General features: G+C 45.1%; 1 protein-coding gene across 2 annotated transcripts; it reads right to left on the bottom strand.

Moving 5' to 3' along the window:
• Positions 1–3,107: 3,107 nt before the first annotated feature.
• atp2c1 (ATPase secretory pathway Ca2+ transporting 1) lies at positions 3,108–25,705 on the bottom strand. Of its 2 annotated transcripts, none has more exons than XM_047360652.1 (27): positions 25,554–25,705; positions 20,010–20,114; positions 18,539–18,655; positions 15,864–15,953; positions 14,685–14,720; positions 13,932–13,993; positions 13,671–13,779; positions 13,159–13,314; positions 12,978–13,046; positions 11,394–11,469; positions 11,243–11,309; positions 10,388–10,512; positions 10,213–10,310; positions 9,680–9,775; positions 9,414–9,503; positions 8,571–8,675; positions 8,339–8,495; positions 8,094–8,264; positions 7,461–7,558; positions 7,303–7,353; positions 6,911–7,077; positions 6,652–6,720; positions 6,451–6,567; positions 6,003–6,150; positions 5,768–5,863; positions 5,375–5,516; positions 3,108–4,863 (listed from the first exon to the last, which is right to left on the bottom strand). In XM_047360652.1, exons 1-27 carry the CDS (start codon positions 25,575–25,577, stop codon positions 4,742–4,744), a joined length of 2,763 nt encoding a protein of 920 aa, XP_047216608.1. In that variant the 5' UTR covers positions 25,578–25,705; the 3' UTR covers positions 3,108–4,741. The 2 variants fall into 2 exon arrangements, with proteins under 2 accessions (XP_047216608.1, XP_047216607.1); XM_047360651.1 differs by lacking the exon at positions 25,554–25,705 and adding an exon at positions 22,784–23,218.

The following is a 25,705-nucleotide window of genomic DNA, read 5'->3' as shown; positions in this document are numbered from 1 at the left end:
ATAACTATGTGTCTCTATGAATTTAACGAAAGCAACATAAAGAAAATCCAGATGTTTTTAACTGCAATTCAGTTCCATTAACAACTAAACACAAACTTTAATTATTCAGTTCATCAATATTTCACTTAGAAATTAGTCACATATCATCCTGATTTGTCTTGTATGAAGATGAGTATTAGATTAATGGACATCTAATGTAATTTAGATGCATAAACCCTACAAATTGAATCTAATAAATAATTCCCACCAAGTATAAAGTCATAACTCTGATTCTTTATCAAAAATATATTCCTTACTTTTGCATATCTTGAACTGTCAGTTAGTTTAATGGTACCAGGGAAACTTTCAATCTAATAAATCACCAATGATTCTGTATGCAAAACTAATTATTCAAACTAGTTTAAACTATTTCATTAACCTTTTAATAATAAAACACATAAATCTAAAAGTCATCCTACATCCTTAATTATTATACAAAAAACATGTTATTAAGGCAACAATCACTACAAGCATTTTGATTCTATTGTCTCTTAAACAATGTTAAAACTCAGGAAGGGAGGTGCTGAGCGTTACCATGACAGCAAAGGCATGAACCAACCTGGTAGGTGGGCGGAGTCAGGCAGAACTAACCTTTGATTGACAGTCTATGGGCGGGACCCACAGTTTCTTCATTTCAACCCATCTTAATGAACCTTAAACTACAAAACTGTTAACATGAACCTACCTGAGAAACAAGCTGCTTCTTAACTCTCCTGAAAACTCAAAGTTTTAATCAATCTGAGATTTAGAAGCATTATTCTAAACATGGATTATTGTTTCATGCAACATATAAACAAACATTCATTCCAACAAAACAAACAAAACATCAAAGACAAACAAATGAACAAATTTGAAGCTTCAAGAATTCAAAGATATTTTTAACAATCTCTTTTCAGAATATGTTTTCTCAACCATATCTTTTAATGCTATAATTGATCAATCTTGTTATGACAATCTTCAGGATCCTTTTTTTAAAATGAGTGCACATAGTCCAAAAAATCTCAAAGTATTTAGAAGCACAGCAACAGTTTTCTCTTAAATGAATCCAAATTTACTGATGCTGAAACCTTTTGCTAATTCTTTGTACTGTAACTCTATAATAATAATAACTACAATCCTGAGAGTTCCCATTTAATAGAATGTCATTAGTACCAAGCTGCGGTTCTGATGGGTCATTAACCTGGAAGCCAATGGGGTTTTTACTGCATTTACAAGCAGATGTTTGTTAGAACGATCCACACAGGACCCAGAAACCGCTACAGCTTCTCAAAAAGACCTTTTAGTTTTCTTCACAGCTGAATCATTTCTTTAGACTTTATTTCCAGAACTGTGGATGAAGTACCAGCAGTGGGTGCCGTTTATACGATGGAAGAAATCAACATTTCAACTTTTAGCTGTTTCTGTGACCACCGGTTCTGCTTCCACCCTTTTCTGGATTATTGGGTTAAACACAAAATATGTCTCTGGAGTTTGGGCTCAGTTCTGCTGCACTGAAACCAACAGGAACACAGATCCTGGCTCAGCTACAGTGGGCCAGAATATTTTCAGTTGGCAAGGTCCAATAAAGTCCAACAAAACCAGTATCATCATTAACAGATGGTCGACTGGTTCAGTTGGGAAGGATGTCATTGTGAAACCAAGTTCCAGCTTCCGAACCAAATAGACCACAACACCAGGTCCTAAATGCCTAAATTGGTTTGGACCTTAAAGGCTCAGAAGAATGACCCAAATCCCAAGTTTGGGCCTGAAGACATAACCGGGCCTCCATATAAACAGTACTTATAAAATTCATTTGCAAATTTTTTTTATATTTAAACTCAGTAAATTCTGAATTTACATGTCATTAGTACTGTGTTACTGGGTCTGACCTCTCTTCACCAACTCAAAGCCAGAACTAAGACCTTACCTTTGTTTCCACCTGCAGGGGGCACTGCAGTCTGACGTGCTTTCGGTCCACAGTCACAGCAGGTTGGTTCCTGGTCCGTGGCCACCGCCAAGAGCTTTGTGTTGGATCGACCCAAGGAGACTAATCTTCAACACAGACCCGGTCCAAATACAGAAGTCCGAGGTGGTTTTGTACCCCTACAGTTCTGATTTGTGGTGTACTACAGGGATCAGTCATTGGCCCCTTCAGGTTTCATCTTCATGCCTCCTCCTGGTCATTTTATTGAACATCACAAAGTAAACGACCAGTTTTCTACTGATGATGCTCCATTGTAGCCTAAGGTCAAACCCACAGAACCGACGGTGCTTACTTCAGCCCAGGAGTCGGGTAATATGTTCGATGAACACGCCAAAATACAAAACATGCTTGTAATGAATTCATGACTTCACACTTTATGGATTTCATTGATTGATTGATAACCGAGTAGATATCGGTGTAAAATAAACACCTCAACATTTCTTCTGGTCAGGAGTTCTTTGGGGTGTTTTAGGAGAGGCTGAAGAACATTGCTGCCAGATGAGAACATTCAATCTGTTGTGGAAACAATCAGTGAGAGGAGAAGCAAACCAGAAAATTTGTGTCTTTATTATCACAAAACAGTGAAGTTGTAGCAAAGATCCAAGATCTAACAAAGGTTTGACTGAGGGAACCATCTTTCTCTGGGGCAAACCTCAGAACCTGTTCTGAACTTCAAACCACCTCCAGTCTCGGAGTTTGCAGAAGTAATGCATCGATGTGTATAATGATAAAGTTTAGGTTCTTCTTAGGAATAATGGCTAAAACCATCTCAATGAAGAGGAGAAGGTCTGGAGCTAATTAACGCTGGGTGATGAATACCAGGTCACGTCTAGACGGGTGTGGATGAACCGGACCTGAGGGTCCGAGGACGACTCGTCCTACCGAGTTTCTGAGGAGACCAAATGAGTTGAAAGCTGAACTTAAAGCCGGTGGACTTGGGTTTGGATGAACTCGGGGACTCGGTCATCAGGTCACATTCAGGTTTCTAACTGTGGAGACACTAAATGTCACGATGCAGATCAGAAACTTTTATTTTTACCTTCGAACGTTTTTTTAGGAACTCTGCAAAAAAAAAAAAAAAAAACCACAACTAAAAAATCCAGAATTTTCCTTAATTCCATTTTATTCGTATCCCCCACAGCGTTCTCCAAAGAGACATGATAAAAATAAGTCCCGCATCTTCATTTCATTTAGAAATTAAATGTTTCGTCTGGCGTTTTATGCCTGATCATAAAAATATTAAAAGGATCAAAACTAGAAAAGCTAAACGTAAACTCAGAGCGCGTTCACGTCTGCAGAAACCGGATCAGTGGGGAATCATCAGAAACCTTCAGGCCCAGCAGGAAGCCTGCAGTCCAGTGAAAAGATGATTGGATTTTTTGAGAGACAGCAGCAGAGACCTTTTAGAAATAAATAAAACGGTACACAGAGACAGCCTGTGATTACCCAGAAAGCACCTGGACGTCTTCTCTTTATAGACCACAGGAGGAGAGGAAGCAGGAACTTAAACACGGAGATCTTTAAAAGCCTCCATGGCTTCTCTAAGGCACCAGATGAGGAAGCGTAGGTGGGAAATGTTGCTGTTTGGACCCTGAAGAACCGCATGTTTGGCATCAGGAAGTTAAAGTCAGAACATGTGAATCCGTAGAAAAAACTGAAACCAGAGGTTCTTCAGACTAAACGGGTCAGCGTGAGCAGAACAAGAACCAGTGCGGCCCAGTGGAGGTGTAACTGTACGGCGCAACGTCAAACTGAAAATGCTGGTGCTCTGATCCATGTTGGGATAAACGGGCTGAATTTAGCTTTACGGAGCATCTTTGTTTGGATTCAGCTAGGAATCTGATCCTGGTTCTGGCTTCCCTCACGGACTATTAGTGTCATTAATAACAGATCCTTTCCCAAGATGGGAACATGCTGCACGGAGCTGCTGAGTTAGGACAAAACAACCGACAGAGCAGCAGAAAACCCAAAGAGAACATGAAGGCGGAATATTTCTGAGACCCGGAGGAGATCTGAGAAGAACTGAGGAGATCCGAGGAGTCTGAGCTCTGAAACAGGAAAAACATTCAAGAAATATTCCCAATGGTTAAAAACATGGAATGATATAAATCTGGAACATTTTCTCTGCAGGGATTCAGGCTTTAAGGCTTTGAGCTCCAGAGGAGATTCCTGCTGGGATCCAACCCACAGGTAGGAAAACTCTGATAGTTTCAGGAGAAAGTCCAGAGTTTTGGTTTTAAGACTAGCGTTGATTGGGAGCAGCTTGTGGTCCAGCTCATGTCACAGAGCTCAGAACCAGTTTCACACCAGATTGAAACATATTTAGTGCAGGAAATGTTTTATTTCAGTTACAACCAGCCTGACCTCACATGTCTACGCCTGTTTAACCTGCTGTGGTTCCGAGCATCAGATCCGGGTGGAATGTTCCTTTAATAAAAACGAACCGGGGATGTTTTAGAGGGTAAAGCCTGTCAAGTCCTAACTGTACGGTTACACCTCCACCATCTGCTGCACAGGAACCAAGCAAAGCAGCGCAGTGTTTTACAAAGAGGAGCTGCTCCCTGTCCTCCCAGCATTTTAATGCCAGTCCAGTCCAATAAACCAGAAGAACCATCCAGTCCGAGACCAGGCGGAGGGTCCGCTCCGTCTGAGGATCTCATAGAAAAAATGAGTCAGTGCTGTCAGGTGAGATACCCCAGCCAGACGTCCTCTTCCTCCAATGAGATGGAGGGGGCGGGGTCATACCTCCAGGGAGCAGTCGGAGGGGGGGCGCCGCTCTGCTCCCCGGCACCTCTCCACCTTCTTTATGACCTCTGACACCACGCACACCGAGGAGGTGAGGCTGACCAGGAACAGCAGGTCTGCAGGACGGACGGAAACACAAACAAGCAAACAGAAATATTAATAAACACAAACAATGCAGCGGAAATGTAAACAAACAATAAATAAACAAACGTAGCAAAACAAATATAAATAAACTAAAACATTTTACTCCCCCAATCAGAGTTTCATGAGCTACAGAAACAGCTGCTCAGCTTCTTCTCCATTAAATATGGAAACAAACTCTCATCTTATTTCCGTTTATTTTGGTTTGCATCCCGTTTCCTGCCTCTTATGAAATATGAGCCCTGATCAAACTATATGGACTGACCTTCTGCTGGTAGATATGATTTACTGGATCATTCACTCCCTTTACTTATGAAGAGATTCTAGGAAACCACTTTAAATCGTCGGCTGTAGGAACCGACTCCTGGTCAGACCAGAGAAATGAAGTGGAAACAACCAAAACTGCAAAGGTAGGAAACGCAATCCGACAGCAAGAAAGCCATCTATTGCTGGGATTTCTGTGTTGGATCAGGAACACCTACTCACCCAGGATGCTGAGGCTCTCCGTCTGGAAGATGCTCTGTAGAGGAGGGAAGTAGATGACGAGCAGCTGCCCCATGATGGAGGCCAGAACGGCATAACAGAACGTCCTGTTGCTGCACAGACCCATCTCGTAGACCATACGCGTCTGAGGAAACCATAGTTAATTAATCAATCAGCTGAAGAACTGCTGAGATCAACCAGAAATTAACCCTGAAGCAGCCTGCTGATTGGAGGATTTCTCTGACCCGTAGCTGAGCTGGTTTGCCGTTACAGAGAAATCAGAGACTAAAATGTCTCCTGTCAGACCTCAGAGGTCCTGGTTTCAGATGTAAGGCTCAGTTAAACAGTTTGACCTCTGAGGAGACGTCCAGAAGAGATGGCGGTGGGTGTCTTTACCTGAGAGCGGGAGCTCAGAGCGTTGAACATGTCGAAGAAGACGAAGCAGGTGAAGGTCATGGTGGTGTCTCGAGGAGTGATCACGTTGTCCTGCAACTAAAAGCCAGAAAACACAGAAACCAGATCAGATCGGAGCTGAGTTTCAGTCGGCAACCCAACAGATCAGATCAGGATCAGACTGGAGCACCAATCAGATTAAAGATTTAGGAAAACCAGGAAACAGAAGTTGGCGCACCTCCCTCCAGAAGACAAACAGCGTCCCACAGACGATGATGAACGCAGACACCAGAACCTTAACCAGAAGGCTGCGAGTCAGGATGCTGTCCTTCACGTTACGAGGAGGCTTCCTGATGATGTCACGGTCCACAGGCTCCACCCCCAGACTGAAAACAAAAAGGCGACAGTTCCCCGACGTCACTGATGTTCTCCCTGTAAACCGCCATCAGCTTCTATTTGATGCATTTTACTAATAAAACCTTCAGTAGGAGAAGCCAAGAGAACCAACAGAGAACCCAGGGGGGGAACCCGACAGAGAACCAATTTTTAAACAAAAGAACCAAATAATTTAAACTCAACGGCTAAAACAATGAATACACATGAAATGAAACAGATTAGTTCAATAAATAAAAGAGAAAAAAGCTAAAAATCACATTAATGCTCAATATCCCATAATGGTCCTCTACCTCTGAGCAGGTGGTCCATCCATGATGATGTTGATCCACAGGATCTGCATGGCATTCAGAGGGTTTGGGAAGTTCATCAGCGTCGCCAAGGAGATGAGAGTCAGCGCTGCAATGCTCCTGGCGACCAGCAGGGGGAGACGGCGAGCGTGGTGTTAAATGATGTTCAAATTCAACCAACAATCAGCGGGAGCGGTGACTCACGTGCTCAGCTGGAAGCGGACAAAGTTTTTGATGTTGTTGTAAATTCCTTTCCCTTCCTCGATGGCCGACCTGGAAGGAAAGGAACGACTTTTATTGTCAAGGATAAAGATTCCAGTCATAACTCCAGACATTTTCCCACAAAACAGATTCTGACTGTGGACCAGCAGAAATCTCCCTCTCGGTCCAGACTTCCCAGTATGCATTAGGTTGTCAGGTTTATGTGGCTGCTGTGAAACAACTTCCTCAGTGTGAGACTCACATGATGGTCTGGAAGTCGTCATCCACCAGGATCATGTCCGCTGCCTCCTTGCAGACATCAGTGCCCGTCTGGCCCATCGCCACGCCGATGTCGGCTGCCTTCAGGGCCACGGCGTCGTTAACACCGTCCCCCGTCATGGCCACCACGGCACCGAGATTCTGGAGCGACTGCAGAGAAGCAGAACCTTCAGGACTTACAGTGTCACCTGAATTTCCCTACTATTGGACAATGAAGTACATTTCTATTCTGTTCCATCTTGGTTTGGATCTTCTTTGAAAGCACCAGTGAGCCAGTTTAGGCCCAAAAACCGATCCAGCAGAATATTTTCTTATTCTGAGTCCTAATTTGTTTTTTCTGCTTTAGAAGTGAAATCTAAACTGGGTCATGCTCACCTTGACGATCTTCAGCTTGTGTCTGGGGCTGGCTCGATAAAACACGGCAATCTGTGAAGAGAGCGTTTCATTCTACTGGTGCACAAAGTCTCACTGAGACAACCAGAGGCATAAGATAGCTAAATGGACCCAAACAAAGAGTGTGTGTGTGTTCTCACTCTGGGAACGATGTTTGACAGCTCCTGCAGGTCCAGATGATCCACCTCCTCTCCTGACAAACACTGACATCCTTTCGAGTAGAGGCCCAGACGGGTCCCTGCAAAAACACACACACACACATACAGCTGTCATGTCCCATGAAGGTCCTGATCCAGCCCATGTTTAGGATTTTCCTTCTATGCTTCCTGGCATTCCTGTAATCTCTGAAAGTGGTCCGACGTCATAAATCGTTTGGAATCACCTCGTCTAAAATCATAAGAACTGAAAAACTGAGAGAAAGCAGCCAAAGTCCAAATGAACCCCCATGAAAAAAGGAGCAGGACCAAAGTCGCCACACTGCAACAATCCCTCCACATTTAAATATAAATATGATAATAATTATAAATACAAAAGTTCACTATTAAGTTATAGTTAATATCTATACTGAGGTCAGGTCTGGGTCAAGAGAAAAAACTAAAACTGTGAGTGGAAGGGAGGGAGGAATAGAGAAACAGATTAGGGACTAAAACTGGATTAGGGAATGTTTTCTGTACCTTTTCACACCTGGAAGACACTTAATTGGAGCCTGATTAAAGGGGACCTCAGGAGGAAAAAAAGCGGAATGCCTCTTTAAGCAGAGAGCAGCCTCTGACCTATAGACACGGCCGTCTCCTGGGAGTCTCCTGTGATCATCTTGATGGCAACCCCAGAGTTGATGAGCATGCCAACAGCCTCTTTGACTCCTTCTCTGGGAGGATCAATGATGCCCACCAGACCCAAGAAGGTCAGGTTCCCCATCTGTGACCCGGAGGCGAACGCCAGCACTGAGACACCAAAACACAGAGATGTGAGCAAGCTGGAGAGGCTAGAAGCTTTCCAAGCGGTCACCGATTAGTACCTCTGAGCCCAGAGGTGCCCATGTAGCTGATCTGCTGCTGGTAGAGCTCCCTCTGCTGGTGACTCAGAGGAAGTGTGGATCCTCTGCTGTTGTAGGAGCTGCAGAAGCGGATCACCTGCTCGTAGGCTCCCTTCATGAAGTAAACGCTGGTCTTATCCTGAGTGGGGGAGAAGAGGAGTCAAACAGAAACTTGATTATCCCAGGAGAGAGGATTACAGACATGAATCCACACCTGCTGCGTGCGGTGGACACAGCGGACTGCCATCCACTTCTGCTCCGAGTTGAACGGATGCTCCTCCAGACGGACGTACTCCTGCTGCTCGCTCTCCAGGCCCATCTAAAGAAAAATACACAGAAAGCTCAGCTCTGGCCTCATTTATCTTCACTGAGCTGAGGCTTCCATCTAACATCACCTTCAACAGAAGCAAGCCGTGAAGCTGGCTCAAAGGATCAAGTCCAGAAGTCTGAGTGCAACTAAAAAGCTGCAGGAGACACAGCTCTAGGGGATTCCATACAGTTCTGGTCAGAAGTTTCTATCCACTCATCGTCAGGATGAGGGTCGTTTAATCTTACTCTTTCCATGAGTTCTTTTTATAGTTCTGTTTTCAGGTCGGGACAATGATCCAAAGTTTTCATCAGAGTTGAGAACAGAGTTTTAGAAAGAACCATAATGTTAATTTGCTTTATCCATTAAAACCAGTTTGGATGCGTGTTTGGGATCACTGTCCTGTTGGACCGATACAAACCTTTACAGTTGCTACAGTGTTTGCATGTGTTAAGCACGGTGGTGGCAGCATCATGATGTGGGGCAGATGGTTGAATCCGGGACACCGTTGGGAGTACCACCAGAACAATGATCCTGAACACATCCAAACTGGTTCAGGAAGGGCCTCCATCTGATACAATGTATGGACTATGGATAAAAGCTGGTTCTATGCAGGAAACCCAGATGACTTAAATGGACCCTGAAGAGATGAGGGCTCCAGAGTCAGAATGAGTACTCCGTACTGTTAGCTATGTTGTGGTGGAGTCAGAGAAGCTGCTGCAGGAGTCATGCTGAGCTGCGTGGTTTTACCTTCATGGCGAGGGCGATGAGCGCTCCCTCTGTGGGACGTCCCAGCAGGTTGTGGTTCCTGATGACCGAGTCGTTACACACACAGCCCACCTAACAACAACAGGCCATATCTTCAGTTGGTGCCATGACTCTTTTATATCTCAGTCCTTTGGTTTGATCTTCACTTTCATTAGAAATATTTTTAATCTACTGTCTGAGACATTCCTAACATCCTAAATTCAGACCACACTGAGAGGAGCAGAAGTTTTGTTTTCTTTGCAACTCACCTCCACAATTTTACTGATTGAAGGGCAGGAGAAACCATGGATGATCTCTCCGTCCAACAACACCTCTCCGATCCCGTTGTAGCCCACACCAGTCACCTGCAAGACAACACTGGGGGTGAAACAACCCAAACACTTACTTCTGTTTTCAAAACTCTGAGAACTTCTGGTTCACTTGGTCCAGACTCAGAGGAAATGGATGCTCTCAGCAGTTCATCAGAATGTCAGGAGATGCTTGTTGATCAGCTGTCAGGTCACAGAAGGTGAAACATCTAGACCCTACAGATCAGTCAGGTCCTGGAGTGCAGAGCTACAAACACTGATGCACCAGAAGAAACTAACCTGGTCCATCACCAGGTCCTCAAAGCAATCATCTCCCTGTCAGCAGTACCAAAACTAAGACAGAAATAGGACCTCTGTTCCTCCATCACCTGACCTTTTTCTAGATCTTTAGGTGAAACGAACTGGGTCACTCTGTTCTGAACCAGTACCTGACAGGCCTGTCTATAATGCAACAAGTTTCTGTGGGTTCAGACCTCAGCGTGGAGTCCGTCTGATGTGAAGACCTGAGTTGCGGTCATCTCGTTCTTGGTCAGAGTTCCTGTCTTGTCCGAGCAGATCACATTACAGCAGCCTAACGGGAAGAGCAGGAGGAGCGTTAACACAGCAGCTGCATGCTTCCTGAAGGCTGCCTCCATCACCGCTACGTACCCAGAGTTTCCACGATGGGAAGCTTCTTGATGATGGCCCTCTTCTTCACCATACGCATCACACCGAGGGCCAGCGTCACCGTCACCACGATGGGGAGACCCTCTGGTATGGCAGCGACCGCCAAACTGAAGGAGAAGACAAACACATCAAACCTCTCTGCTCACACTTCATCTTCTTCCACTGATTCATCACAAACAGCTGGTTGAAATCAGTCCATCAGCCTGACCAGCAGACTGATGCTGGATCACTGGAGAAGATGCTTCAAGATGTCCAAGAAAGTCCCACAAGCTGCAGAACCCATCTCCTATTGAAGAGGGCATCGTAGATTCATGATTCCACCAGTGCAGAGCTTGCTCAATGCTGGAAGCAGGTGGGCCTGAGCCCATCTGGATGAAGAATGAGGAGAAGAGTTTTGTGTAAGAAGGGCACCAAAGAAGACGCTTCTGCCCAAGAAAACCATTGCGGACAAACGGGGACTCTCCTCCTGATGGTTTGGGACATCTGGAGAAGAAAGGCTGAGAGCTACCATGAGTCCTCTGTGGAGTCAACAGTGCATGCATGAGAAGTGGGATCAAAACATCCAACCATCCAGGAGCAGTTTGGTGACAATCTGGGGATTTTACAGCTTGATGGAGAACCGGGTCTCAAAGCTACGGTGATGATGAAGATCAGAACATGGAAATTATTGTAGGAACATCAGAACATGCCAGAATCTGTGGCCATGACTGAACTCCTCTAACACCGATTCTGGTCCTGGTTTAAACCCACTTCTGTCTGAATGATCTCAGGCTGCAGATCCAGAAGAAGCCTGTCCACATGAACACAGCTGTGTAGTGAAGGTTAGAATGAAGCTACCTGACGCCGATGGTGAACATGTCCAGAACCCTCTTCCCCTGCAGCCAGCCCACCAGCATGATGACCCCTGAAACACACCACAGACACACCACACTGAGCACCACCTGAAGATGCTGAGGAACTGTTCAGCTCTGCAGAGGCGACGTCTCACCAATGATGCCGAAGGAGTAAAGCGACAGCTGCTTCCCCAGCAGGTCCATGCTCTTCTGGAGAGGAGTTTTAGGAGCCTGAAACGGGAAAAAGGAGGCCAGGTTCATGAGAAGGTTAGCTGCTACGTTCATGCCTGTGAGCTGAGGTGGCAACAGCACTTTAGATTTAATAACTAAATCACATCCGAGCAGAAGAGGAGGTTGAAGGTTCAATAAAACCAAACAGGTCTGCATCTGAAGAAAAGACCAACATCTCACCCAGCTGCTCCTGCAGGAAGGAATCAGAACTGCTTCCTGTCTATCGTGTATGAATTTTTTAAACCAACATTTTTACTACAGACAGGCTCTTTATGTTGCTTTTATCTCAGAACTTCAAGCTCTTCCAGGATGGAAACGTTTATTGAGTTCACTCCACATGTTCCTGCAGGGTTTGGGCTCTAAACCAACAAACTGCTGGTCAGAACCATGTAAGGAGATCAATCAACACTGCTCTGCTGTTTTCCTGAAGAGTTTAGGTCTAGAAATCCAAGAGTTCCTCCTCATCTTCATCTGTTCCATCACCTGACCAACATCTCCACCTGAAACCACTTCAGATGCAGGCCTGAACTCCGGCTTTCCAAGACAGGTGAGCCTAAACTGTTCAACCCAAGCCCTGACCTGGAGGCTGGGCCACAGCTGATATCATGATCTCCAAGGAGGAAGCAATCTGTCTGAGCAACTTATTTGGAGAATTTGAGATAAATAAAAAGAATTAAAACCTGGAAATCTAATTAGTCGTTTTCTTTTCCATATCCGGACCTGGAAAACTGAGCTCAGAGGAATCATTTTTCTCTCCTTTCATCCAGGGTTCCTCCTCAGGTGTTTGAGGATATTTGCTGCTTACCAGCAAAGCTTCCGTGTTTTTATGTGTGGCAGCCATCTTGGATCCTGAATCCCGACTTGTTCAGAATCAACAGTTTCAGTTTTTCATTTGGATATTTTTCCTTTTATGCCCGTTAGTTGTTTCATGCCTACAGTGATACACTGCAGGTGTTCCCACCTCCAAGCATGTAGAAGTCTGTAGTTTTCATCATAAGTTCTCTTCAACTGTGAGTGACGGAATCTAAAACAAAAATCCAGAAAACCTGAAAAATCAGCAGTGTATCAAACATTTGTTCTCCCACTGTAGCAGCATTCGAATGTCTTGTACTTCTCGTCTGTGAAGCTTCTGATGGTTTGTTTGGATCTAATTTCTTGGTTTTAAATGATCGTTTCTGGCTGGCTGTACTGCAGGTTCTGTTCCACATGATCAGAACTGGACCAAATCAAACTCAGTAAACCCAAAGCTGATGAGTGACGGTTTTACCTGCAGCATGACTGTGTGGTTTATTTTAAAGCCATTCGGTGAATCCTGAACAGAGCAGCTAACGTTCTCTGCTGAGCATCATGCAGGAAGCTAATCGCCTCAATCTGAGGACATTTTTATTGTGGTTCTTTAGAAATTCAGACATATTTATGAATTCAGCCAGTTTCCATGGTTCTGCTTCTGAGGTCCAGCTGTCCTGAGTCACAGTAAACACCTTTGGATCAACTTCAGGAGAACTCACCTCCTCAGCCTGCATCATCTTGAACACCTCCCCGAACTCTGAGCTCTCTCCGGTTCCAATGACAATGCCCTAAAAAACAGAACAATCCAGGTTCAGAACCATGATCACACTCCTGGACTTTATAAGGAACCAGAATCTGAACAGGTGAACGTAGAGGCGAGGAAAACAGTCCTGGTGGTACCTTGGCTTTGCCGCAGCGAACCAGCGTTCCCATGAAGGCAATGTTGCTGCGGGAGGCCATGTCTCCGTTGGAGGCGGGCTGCTGGGGGGACGTGGACTTGGAGCTGGGATGGGTCTCCCCCGTCAGACTGGACTCGTCTATAGAGAGGTCGCTCGCCTGCAGGAGGAGAGCACAGACTGAGGTTCACCTGAACAGCCAGGTGAGGAGGCTGACACCTCCAACCATCCAGCTGAAGCACGCTCTGACAAACAATGGGATATTTTTCCATGTTTACGAGGACATTAAAGGTGGACCACCCACTTGGTCATAGCTTTAAGCTTTGCAGACCACATGAGAACATTACAATAAAAGCTGCTGGTGGAGGACAGCAGATCCAGTTTCATCTTCAGCTTTTTTCCAGTATTTTCTGACTTTAATGCATCATGCAGGTCTGCCTTCACTCAACCAGCAGAACCATCACATATTAAATTAAACTGGACATCAGAATCCTGCAGAACCAACAGAGCCCTCACCTCGAACAGACGCAGGTCTGCGGGGACCCGCTCCCCCACCGACAGGCAGACGGTGTCTCCAGGAACCAGCTCCCGGGCCAGCAGGTGCTCCAGGTGTCCGTCTCTGATGCTGAGAGGACACATGGGTTCAGTCTAATCACTGATCACAAACCAGGATGTTATTTATGTTCAGAATGGTTTTTATTGAAACATTTATTCACCCATAAATAAAAAGCTTTTCCCACCAGAGGAAGAGGAGGAGGAAGAAGAGTAAACTCTCACCAGTGACATTCTGGAGGCACCAGCTTCCCCAGCTCCTCTAAGGACTTCTCTGAGCGGTATTCCTACAATCAGGACAGAATGAGAGTTGCAGCGCTGTAGAAGACATCAACACACCCTGCAGTCAGAGCAGGAAACCAGTCTGAAGAAATCCTGATGGGATCAAACCAGTTGGACCTCCTCCAACCACCACCCACTCCCACAGCTTCTCTAAGGTGAAACATCTAAACGCCTAAAGATGGAAGATTCAAGCTTCACATTTATCATCTCAGAGGTTCCAGTTTTTATCTCATGATCATTTCTGGGTAAAGTCTGATGTCTTTGACCTTTGACCTACTGGTTCTAGGCTCATCCTGCTCCAGTGGGACTTTTTTTATTCTTTTTATTATCATGTTTATTTACACCAATTAAATTCAGATTTTTCATTCATTTTTTATTCTTTTGTAACTTTCATTTATATAAATAACTGAATCTGACTGAATTGTTCAATGGTTACGATTAATTAGAATGTATGAACCTGACTCTGAAGATCCTTGAGACGACATGTGTTGTGAATTGGTGCTATAGAAATAAAACTGAATTCAATTTTATGTTGCTACTGATTTTCCTGGCATTTTGCTGCTTGTGTAATTTTTCATATTCATATGATTCTATTGAGTGAAGTTCTGGGCTGGTAGGTGAGCTGGGAAGTGGTTCTGGGAAGCCTGCTCCATGTGTTGGTTAGCTGACGATCAGACATGACCCGGCGGGACATACCTGCACGAAGGCGACTGTCACCACGATGATGATGGCCTGTCAAACACACAAAGGAAAGAATAACTTTCATCTATAAGCAGCAGGGGTTGGGCTCCAGTTACACCACGCTCTTAAATGTACAACCCATTATTGTTCTGGGCTTTATTTCAGGAACACAACACAAATTTTAGATTTTCAAATGAGGTGTGGAAATTTTGTAAAATCAGCTGAAATCTGTTCAGATGTCAGTTATAAAGATCAGCGTGAGAAAATAAGCAGAAGATGTCATTTTTAAGCCAATCCTGGCAGCAGCAGCAGCTTTCCCATCCAGCTGCTGTTTTTATGACCTGTATGAGAAGATCAGTGGTTCAGAGGCTGAGAGAAAATTACTTGAACCTAATTAAAGGTAAAACTTAGATTCAGGTAAAAGTAGTCTCCTGCGTGGACAGGACGGTGTGACCGGTCCCTTGTCCTTCTACAGCCGTCCTTTAGTGAAACATCTGGGTTTGATGGTTGACCTGTTTAAACTTGACAAGCACATCGGCTCTGTCATCAAGGTCCGTTTTTACCAGCTAAGATAAAATCTTATCTTCTTTAGGCTGACTGTGAAAGAGTACTCCATGCATTTAGATTACTGGAATTCCTTATATAGGTTTGGACCAGGGTTCCCTGCAGCCTCTACAGAGTCCAAAACCCTGCAGCCCGCCTGCTGACCAGGTGTTTAATCTCTATGGACCCGTCTTATAAAATGAGCACTGTATTCCACCCAGAACCCTGAGGTCAGCTGACCAGGTTCTGTTGGCTGTCCCTAAGGCCAGGCTAAAGTCCAGAGGTGATAGAACCTTCTCTGTGGCGGTCCTCTCAGTCCTCAGGTCAGTTAAAGTCCAGACTGAAAACGTATTTCTCTTCCCTGGCCTTCAACACTGGCTGAGATAAAAATGATGCAGTTTATTGATCCCAGATTATTTTGATGTAACTGTAATGGAGTATATCTTGGCTTGGTACTTTATTCCTTTTTTAAATTTCATTTTTATCATTATTATGTCATACTTATTTCTATCTGTGAAGCAGTAATTATTGTGCAGCATGTTGCTCAGCAGAGCTTGTTTTAAATGTGCTACATTAATACATTTGCATTGAATACTTAAAGCCAAGGAGCTGGAAGAATGAGGAAAAACAGACAATTCCAGTTGAACATACCACCGTGATGCTGATGGCGTCATCGAACTGGTGCATGATGACACTGATAACCGCTGAGGCGAGAAGCAGCAGGATTAGAGGATCTTTGAACTGCAGAGGAACAAAGACGAAGGGATTAAACACACCATAACATGGGAGCTGCTAAAACGAAGGTGTGCTGAGAAACCTCACACACCCTCAACAGGCATGTGAAGCTTGAATTATGTGGAACTGAGCTTAACAATCAGGACTTCTATTCCAGATTCACACCGATGTCCAGATGCTGCAAACAGCTGTTGTGTGAATTAGGTGGAAAGGAGTCGGAACATTTCTGCACATGCCCACTCAGTGACACCTCCTCCAGGGAGATTCCAAGTGGGTCACACACCGGAAGGGTTTATGGTTCTTCCAGAGAGTTCTGGATCTGCCCAAGTGAGATGTGACTCCAAAGGAGGGCTCCAAAAGCTATCCAGATCCAATGAAACCCCTCAGCTAACTCCTTTCAGTGTAGAGGAGCAGCAGGCCTGATCCATGACTCAGGACCATAGTTGAGGATGGAATATTAAATCCAGAGCTTCTCCTTTCAGCTCATCTCCCTCCGCACCACCACAGACCAGAAGAATGTCCTCATTAGTACAGAGGAAGCTCTGATCCATCTGTCCAAGTCCTGCTCCATCCTGTTTCACTCAGGAACAGCAGGTTTAACCTCCAACCTTTACTCCAGTTGAGAAGCAGCCAGAGAGGAGCCGACTCCCATCCCGACTGCAGACTGCTCCAATTCACTCTGAAGGTCATGGGTTTGTTGTTTTCATGCAGATAAGAGATGAAACGATGAGATTCAAGAGAAAACACCCTGGAGAAGATCTGTTCAGCTTCACCGTCCCTCCTCAGACCAGTCAGAGGGAGAACATATCTGCAGGTTAAGGATCTGAAAACACTTTCTAAATACGTTTTACAGTAAATGAACAATAATGAATAAATATTACAGCTCAATGTCAGCTGGAACGGCTGGACATGTTGGACCCTCTGACCCTGAAACTGACAAATAAAAGGAGACATGGAGGGAAAATCCAACTTTCTTCACCAGACTGGTTCCTTTTATTAAACAAAGGAACCGACCAATGAGACGTGTTCGTGTTGTGACTGCTGAGCGGTGGGTTTTAGGTTCTCCTGAACTATTAGCACACAATGTGAGCAGGAGAACAAACAGTCCGACTGCTCACATATCAGGATGTGGACGTGTTTCTCCTCAGCTGCAACATTTTATCTCCTGAGGAGCCACTCAGGGATCGCTTCTGGGTCAGGAGCGGTTCACCTCATCGCCTCAAGTCTTTGTTTGAGCTGAGCTTCGATTTCACTCATTTACAGACGAGAGTCTGAACCCGGTTCAGATCGAATTTCTGCTCCACCTTCCAAATGACCTGGTCTCATCTTCAACAGAACAAAGCAGAACTACGGTTAACATCTCAGTGTTGGACTCCTCCACCTGTCCTGCTTGGCTGCAGCTGATTGGACGACAAGACATCTGGAACATGGTCCTCTGGATGGGACCAAAGTTCAAATGTTGGACCATAATAGACAGAACCATGTTAGGAGAAAAACCAAACCCAGCAGATCAGCCCAAACACCCGAGACTAATTGTAAAGCATGGGGGTGGAGGGCTGGTGATCTGGGCTTGTTTTGTAGCCTGGGACCCTGGCAGTCAAAAATGGACCATGATCTCCTCTGTTTACCAAACTGGATCATCAGCAGAACAATGATCCCAAACACAGCAGCTAATCTACTGGGACATTTCTTCAGTTGGAGTAGCTGCTCACTGCTCATCAGCTGGCTGAAAGACTCCACTATGCCTTTACCTTGCCCTGCTTACACAAGACATATTTTTTGTGTGGAAACTAAAGCAGCGCCACCTAGCGCTCCTCTTAAGGCAGTAAAAGTTGTATTTATTTATAACCTTTAATTACTCCGATAGACCTCATTGAGGCCAAGAACGGGAGCAGCAAAGTAAAGTGGAAATGCTAGGAGCAGCGGTTCTGCTGACTGCCACCATCAGGACCCAAACTCCACCATCAGGCGCTGACAACTGTCTCTATTGACAACTAAACACTAATCAAACCTCCTCATGAGTCAGAGTTGAAGATCAAGTGAAACATCCTCCTTCCTCTATCTCAGCTGTGAATCAGCAGCTGACAGTCTTCCTCTTCTCTGTTCCTTTAAGAGCTCACGTGGATGAAACGGAGCAGCACCAAGCCCCTCAGGCAGCCTTCATGATTTAATCGCTGTTATCTCAGAGGCTGCTCTGCTTTCCGGGAGGCTAATCCTCTCTGAGTCTCTCCTCAGGGCCTCTCTGTACGTTGAGTCTTCACAGTCCTGAGGTCCTGCATTCAGGGTGCTGAGCAGGATGTAGGAGGACTGTCAGCCGATGAATGCGTCGCTGAGTCATGTGATCAGATAAGAGGAACATTTTCAGGCCTGAACCTAAAATATGGAAATTAGACGTGTTGATGCTGGGATCAGTGGTTGGCCTTGTCAGCTTGTGGCACTTTATGTCAGAACAGATACCCAGTGGAGGACGATGATCCTCCAGAGATGTTCCCAGACACCAGATTAAAGCAACTTTTAGCTTTGAACACACATGAACAGACCTCTGCATGACCCACTGCCTGCAGACCACCTGAACCTGAAGCATCTGTTACCTGAGAGATGTATTTCTTCCATAGCGGCTCGTCTTCACTGATGTCGAACTCGTTCCATCCGTGGTACACCCTCCTCCGGGTCACCTCCTCCTGGGTCAAACCCGACTGCAGGTCAGCCTGCGGGTAGCAATGTTACAGAGAGAGGAACCTTCTGAGCTGGACATGTTCCAACACCATGCTTTCATATAATCAGTGCTGAAGATTAACCCATGAGAGATCCCACCCTCAGAGATCAGTTAATCCATGTTTAATAAGAACCTAAACAGCCGGGTCAGGAAGTTCAATGGAGTATTTCTGTTCTTTCCACAAATAAATAGTCCACCGTCATACGTCATGTACACACAACATACACTAAAATATATATATATGAAATATACAGCAGACCACTAACCACTGATGTGATTGGTGGAAATTAGACTTCAGATTTTTTACTGGTAGGAGTTGTAGCCATGACAACAGCCATGACCCAATCCAGCTGATTCTGTTTAACTGATCCGTTAGTGAAAGGGGTGTGTTCTGGATAAGAGCAGCGTGAAGCTCAGTGTGTGAAGAAAACAGGTGGCAGCAGATGTTGGTTATGATGGTTCTTCTCCATTCCTGGTCTGAATGTGGACATCAGGCTGCTGGCTTTTTGTCAGACATTATTATATTTTTCAATAAATATTTCTGTTATTAATATGCTATCAACCAGGAATCAGATTTTAATTTTAACCGAAAGGTCCGTATGGGAGAAGGAATCCTGATTTTCCTGAGAAGCTTCATGAAATTCCTGTTTTCAGTCTCAGTTGAAGCTCTTTGAGGAGATGGAGGGTCACGGCTCCTCATTCAGATCTCATAGTTTCTGTGACTTGTTCTACAGATCACTGATCCAGAGTGGTTCTTCTTCTGGTCCACAGCTTCAGTTTGAACCGGATCTCAGGTGGTTCCAAGATAAGAGGCGGTCTGACAACCAGAAAGCGAACAATAACCTGAAGACCCAAACAGATAACAGCGTTTATCTTGTGTCTCGGTCATCATCAGTGCTGCAAACCGGATGTATACGCACAGTTCTGGACCGGATCCCACTGAGGATGTGGGTCAGTTTACAGCAATCTATGAATTAAATAAAAGAAGTCAAAATGCTGACATTTGTTTCAGTCTGATGGTTCAATAAATAATTCACTCAATCAATCTGGTTAGAATTATCTCAATGTTTCCATAATTTATGAAATAAAATGTCTAAAAGTGGAAATAATTCAAATATAAGAAGCAGTAATAGTGGTTCCGGGTTTTGATCCTGCGTCGCCGTTCCCATCAGGCTCGGTTTCTGTTTTTGATACATTCTTCTGTCATTCATCAGTTTTCTTTAAATGATCAAATATAGAAATATTTCTGTGAGGAAATATTTTGTGGATATTTGGGCCATCAGAATTTAACAGAACTTTACTGAACAGAACCAGGAAGCGTTCTGAGCCAATCACTGAGTCCGTACCTGCAGGATGCACGCTACTTCATTAACCGGGAGTTCACAGGCTTTTCTGGACGTTAGTACCGGGACCATGGTCTCATCTTCACTGCAGGGTTGGTTCTGGGAAAGCTGTAACACACACAAGGAAACATGTAGGAGCAGAAGCAGAACCGGAGGGTTCTGGTCAACATGTGAACAGCAGCTTTAACACGTCTGATGCTGACCGTCTCCAGCAGCTCAGACTTTATTGGGTTAGAACCAGAACAAAAACTCTTTCGTCGTTCTGTCAGGATTATAAAAAGACACCTGGAAAAGCTTCAACACGACCTGGGTCTAATCCACTCAGAACCAGTATCTGGAAATGTTCTGCAGGTCAGTGTTGTCTAATAGTCTGCAAAGATTACACCTAATTGGGTCAAAACGATCTCCTGCTGAGGAGCACTGGCGTGTGAATATGGAGACTAAGGTGAGAAAGATCTGAAATCTTCACAGTGGTCCTTCAAAAGGAAAAATGAAGACGCATTAGACAGAGAAAGAACATCTGACCTGAAACATGTTGATGAAGGTCTGCAGAGCTGAAAGAAACGCTGCCATTTCTCACATGAACTCAATGTTTATCCAGTCAAAGTCTGCAGAGCAGAACCAGAGACACCAGGAGCTACCGGGTTCTCTCCAAGGTCAAACGTTCCTTCACACCCATCAGCTAAATGTGAGGACCAGACAGGGAACCAGCAGCGTCTGATTCAGGAGGAGAGATGCTTCATTCTGATGGACAAACACACAAGAACCTGACCATCCACACTCACTGCTTTATTCCTGATAACACAGAGGAACCTGCTGAGATCAGGACAAACTCTGCAGAGACTAAGAACATCTCCAGGTACCATCAAGATCTGAGGAGGATGTTCAGTAGAACCTGCCTGAAATCATACCAAGACACACAGCTCAGTCCAGATCCAGCTACTCTTTTATTGTTACCTTTAAGGAGACAGACTTTGGACCTTCAGAAAGTCTCAACCTAGTTGATGAGGACTAGTTTATTAGAAATATGACCAGACCTTCAGACACCGAGGCCTCCACAGGTGTCAGCAGGACTCCAACAACGTCATGAACACAGCAGGATTCAACTGCTTTTAAAGATGGGATCTCCATGACTGAACATCCAACCAGAAGAAGCCTCACTGTGGACTGAATGAAGAGGAGAACTTCAAGTTTGGGACAGGATTTAATTCAGAGCAACACGATGTCTTCATGCATCACCTGCAACCAGCAGCTGAGACCACCTCCACCTGCTTCTTCTCCGCAGCTCACATCAACATAGACACAGGTGAAGGTCCACCATGACCAACCAGCTTCTGAATGAGTACCAAAGGCCCTCAGGATCTGCTCCTCAGATGTCCTTCAAGGAGAATGATCCTCCTGTTTCTCCTCTAAGGAGCAAAGAGTACGAGGTGAGCTGCTGCGATGAGACACTGAGAGGATTGATGCTGATTAACAGGAAGTAAAGCTTATTAAGGAGTAACCAGCTAAGTGTGCCCCCTTCAGGACAGGAGAGCAGCTGCAGGTCAATGCTGGGTGAGTTTTGGTTTCCAACACATGACTGAAAGCTAAAAGCGGTTCTGGATAAAGACTCCTCCTTCACAGCTCCAGCAAATCATCTACAGATCTGCTATGGTTGATGAAAAGTAGACCAGAAAATGTAAATATACAGACACAGCAAAACTGACACTATCAGGAATGAGCGGAGACTAAGGCAGGATGTGGGTGAAGCTCAGGTTTGGGTTTGGTGCAGGAATCAGACATGAGACGCTGTTGAAGCATCTGAACCACAAACCACAGAGTGAAGGAGAAGCCAGACCAATATCCTGGACATGAAGCTCTGCCTCCCACCTGGCAGTAAAAGCTCAAATCTGAAGGACCTGAGTGATGAGAGTTGGAGATGGAGGCCTGTGGTGGTCATGAAGAAGCTCAGCTGAGAGGTAAAGCTTTAGAGAGATGGACCAAGACTGAAAGATCTGGAAGAGTGCAGATGGTCTCCATGAACCGAAGCAACGCTGGAAAGAAGAGCGGCTCAAACAGTCCAACAGAACATCACTCTGAGGGTTACTGCTTCTGAAAGAAGTTCTACATGGAAAACAGAACATTGAACTACATCTGCTTCACAGCGAGAGGTTCTTTTAGGGTCCAAACCTGTTAATAACTTCTAACATTAGTTAACCTGGACCCTCAGAACCAGCTGGAGCTTTCAGAGATGAGCACAGTGAGGACTGCTTGTATGTGGAGGTCTGGTTCTTCTGCAGCGAGCTTCTTCAAGCAGAGCAGTTAGTAAATAAAGCAGCTGTGACATACTGGCTATAAGACAACGAATACTCGTGGAAGAAAATGGTTTTTCTAATGAATTTCTTCTTTAGGTCAGCAGGTCTGAACCTCTTCTGAGATCAGTTTCTAGCCAGTTGTTTCTTGCATCTGCAGAAATGATTTAGTGCTATGAACAGACGCCATGAGCTGCAGAAGATGCTGGTTTTTACAGGGTCTGTGTGTCGATGGAGAACCGCAGACTTACATTTCTTTTTGTTTGCTGTTTTCTCATAAGTTTGTGTTAACAGCCACTGAGCAGAATTTCCCTATTATGACATAAATCTTCTATTTTTCTATCAGTAAAAAGAATAAATTAAAGAGTTTTTCTCCTCATGAAACATGATTTGGTTCCAGAGATGAATCTAAGATCAATCTGTGGAAAAACTCTCCACTTTATGACTTTTATCCGACGCTGAGGAGCAAAGTTCATCAGAGCTTACCTGCTGCGGCTGGACCATTATTTCACGATTTTCCTTTTTCTGCCAGAGGGACGGAAAAGGAAACCTGAGCATGTTGGTACCGGACAGAATTCCACTTCTAGAGCCACTGGGGGAACCCGGAGAACGGGAATGATGAGTCTGGATGTACGGCAGCTCTCTAACCTCGGAGGGTGACTCAACAGGTTGGACGAAGGACTGAATATTTAAAGGGAACAGTGAAACACACTCCTCCCTCCCTGCATTCAGAGCTCCAACAAAGGCTTGGCTCTGTTTACTCTGCCTACCTTCGTGGACCCGGAACGCCTTATTCTGCAGCTTCTTCCTGGAAGAGTCACAGGTTACAGAACATCGTCTTCATTGTGACTTATGCCGAGCCAAATCCAGAACCAACCCGATTCTCTTCCTGTTTTACCTCCAGACCTTCCTGGAATGTGTTAAAGCGGTCCGGATCAACAGTCCTCCGGGCTGCTTTTTTTTTTAACCCACTTTAGGTCCAAACGTGGTTTCTAACTAATTCTATAGGAATGAACATCTGAACAGATTCTTGATTCCCTGACATTGAGAGAGGCCCGTTTGATCCAATATCAGAATAAGGCCTGGTACTTGCTTTAATCAAAGTTCTAGATTAAAAAAAATACTGGGATCAGATCAGAACCCAACGTCCTGCTCATCTCTACCCGACAGATTCCTATTGTTGAACAGAATCCATAACAAATCCCTTTAAATTGGTCCGGATCCTCAGGTTTAGTCCTCCTCAGAAGAATGTTCTTCAGTTTGTAAAGACACAGAAGTCTGGACCTGTGAACCAATCAGGCAGAACAAAGTTCCTAATCTCAGAGGACCAGCCACTGTTCCCACTGTGTGATGGTCCATCCCAGGAGCCTCTGAGCCCGGAGAAGCTGACTCCTCCTTTGAGGTCAACATCAAGCTTCTCTTCTGCTAAGTAAAGTCTGTGGAGGTAACTCTGGATTGTGGAGCTGGAAGAAGGTTCTCCGCTTGGTTCTAGCAGCTGGTTATGAATGATTGTTCAGGATGCAAAACCATCTGAGGGATCAGAGATCAATGCTGTCCAGCTGAAGCTGCTGCCTGAACGTCCTCCAGATTCCCTGATGTTTCAGGATGTTCTGTTCTGCAGATGGTGTAATCTCTTCCAGTCTTTCAGTGAGGAACCCCCATTACCACTGTTCCCAGTAAACACATCCATACTGGATCTCATCTCAGAACAATTTACAAGACAAACAAATCCAATTGTACAGAGAATCAAATCCATCCATCATAAGGGCCACTGACACATCTGACCCACATACGCCCCACCCGGCCTGATCCAGACCCACTATGTGACCCCTATCACACTCTATCGGGCCTGGTGGTGCTGTCTGATGCACCCATAAGGCGTCCTCTGTATCTGCTGACCTTCACCATCCGTTCTCCATGTCGGTAACTCGGACTTCACAGAAACATTTAGTTTTTAGAATCCTCCGCGTTTCTTCTGGTTCACGGCTGCAACACTCATGAAGATCCCTGCCAACTTATTTCAGGGGCGTCCGAGACGCAGCGGTCTGTCTGTCGATGGGTAAATATCACAGCTGGGTGGTGAAATGAGCTCAGATGTGAAAACAGGACTTTTTTTAAATTGGGGAATCCAGATTCAGAAGCAGAACCTTGCAAGAGCAACGAGTTGGGTTACTACAGCTGATCAACACTTCCCGGCCCGGTCCCAATGGGAATACTGTCCATCAGGCTGGGATCAGTTTACACATTTCCGCTCATCAGAACCAAGCTTCTTTAACCTAATGGCTGAAAGCTCGGAGATTTTCAGACGCCAGAGGTCTTTCTCTGCTGTCTGAGAAGCTCGGACACATTTCTGATATGAAGTGAACTTAATGACAAACGGACTCTGCTGTAATAACACAATATTGATCAGATTTCCACCAGCAGCCAGCATTGATTTTACAGGCTGCTGTCAGACGATAAAACACAAATAAAGCAGAGAGGAAGAAGAAGTGGTTAGGTGCTTTAAAGGCTGTCTTCAATACGCAGGACCAGCTGGTGGAGACAGAGCCACCATAGAACCTCAGCAGATCAGACCCAAACACCAACCTTACAGATCACCGGGTTTAGCAGATATTACAGCGTCACTTTAATCCCTGCAGAATTTAGGTCCAGAATGTGTTCCTATGCTCAGACTTTGGTTTGACCATATGATGAAAATAGAAAAGAACTTGACTGGATCCTGAGTGGAAACCTGTGAGCGAACTAATGGATCTAGGATGCGACTTAATGGAAACAAGAGGGGGAAATGAGGAAGAACCGGTACTGGAACTGAAGGGTACCAGAGTACGCAAAAGAAAACCAGAAGGTGAGGGCAAAAGAACCTGATTAGAACCAGAGAGGAACCTGTGCCGACCACCTGCAGCATCTACAGGAACACTGGTTTATGTTAGCATCGGTTAGCTCGTTAGCTACGTGCTCCTCTGGGAAGCTGTCAGAAACCCGGTTAAGCGACGCAGAACAAGGACGAACAACCCGAGAACATCAAAGTCCAGTCAAAGCACAGGAAACTCCGTTAACGGCCCGAAGCCCGCTTTCCGGTAACAGCAGCGGCTAACAGCCAGGAGCAGCGTCTTCATTCCGGGTTACAAACTCCCCAAACTCCTTGCCGCCGCCGCAGGAGCTTCCTTCGCGGAAGGCCGGCTTTCTGCTCCACGATTCCATCGGTTCCGAATCCTGGTTTCGTTTTTAAAACTAAATTAAGATTTCCCGAACTTACCAGCAGCTCCCGTTTCTTAAACATCTTCCGTGAAATCCCACCGCTGAGAGATTGTGTCGAAGAGGACAGAGTCCACCATGTTAGCTACACTGGAGAGAGACGAGCCCTTCACAATAAAACAACCCAGAGTCCACCATGTTAGCTACACTGGA

The sequence above is a fragment of the Girardinichthys multiradiatus genome, chromosome 3, assembly GCF_021462225.1.
Source record: "Girardinichthys multiradiatus isolate DD_20200921_A chromosome 3, DD_fGirMul_XY1, whole genome shotgun sequence".
NCBI classification, from domain to species: domain Eukaryota; kingdom Metazoa; phylum Chordata; class Actinopteri; order Cyprinodontiformes; family Goodeidae; genus Girardinichthys; species Girardinichthys multiradiatus.
Note: the sequence above shows the minus strand (reverse complement) of the source record. Positions and strands in the feature narration are given on the sequence as shown.

What these genes read in the sequence shown, in the direction of transcription:
- atp2c1 (XM_047360651.1), bottom strand. Translation starts at nt 22,855, where the DNA reads ATGCTCAGGTTTCCTTTTCCGTCCCTCTGGCAGAAAAAGGAAAATCGT. An exon ending in GTCCGCTTCCAGCTGAGCAC is followed by an intron (nt 6,568 to 6,651) that starts GTGAGTCACCGC and finishes GCTGGTCGCCAG; the next exon opens with GAGCATTGCAGCGCTGACTC. An exon ending in TGTTTGTCTTCTGGAGGGAG is followed by an intron (nt 5,864 to 6,002) that starts GTGCGCCAACTT and finishes TCTGGCTTTTAG; the next exon opens with TTGCAGGACAACGTGATCAC.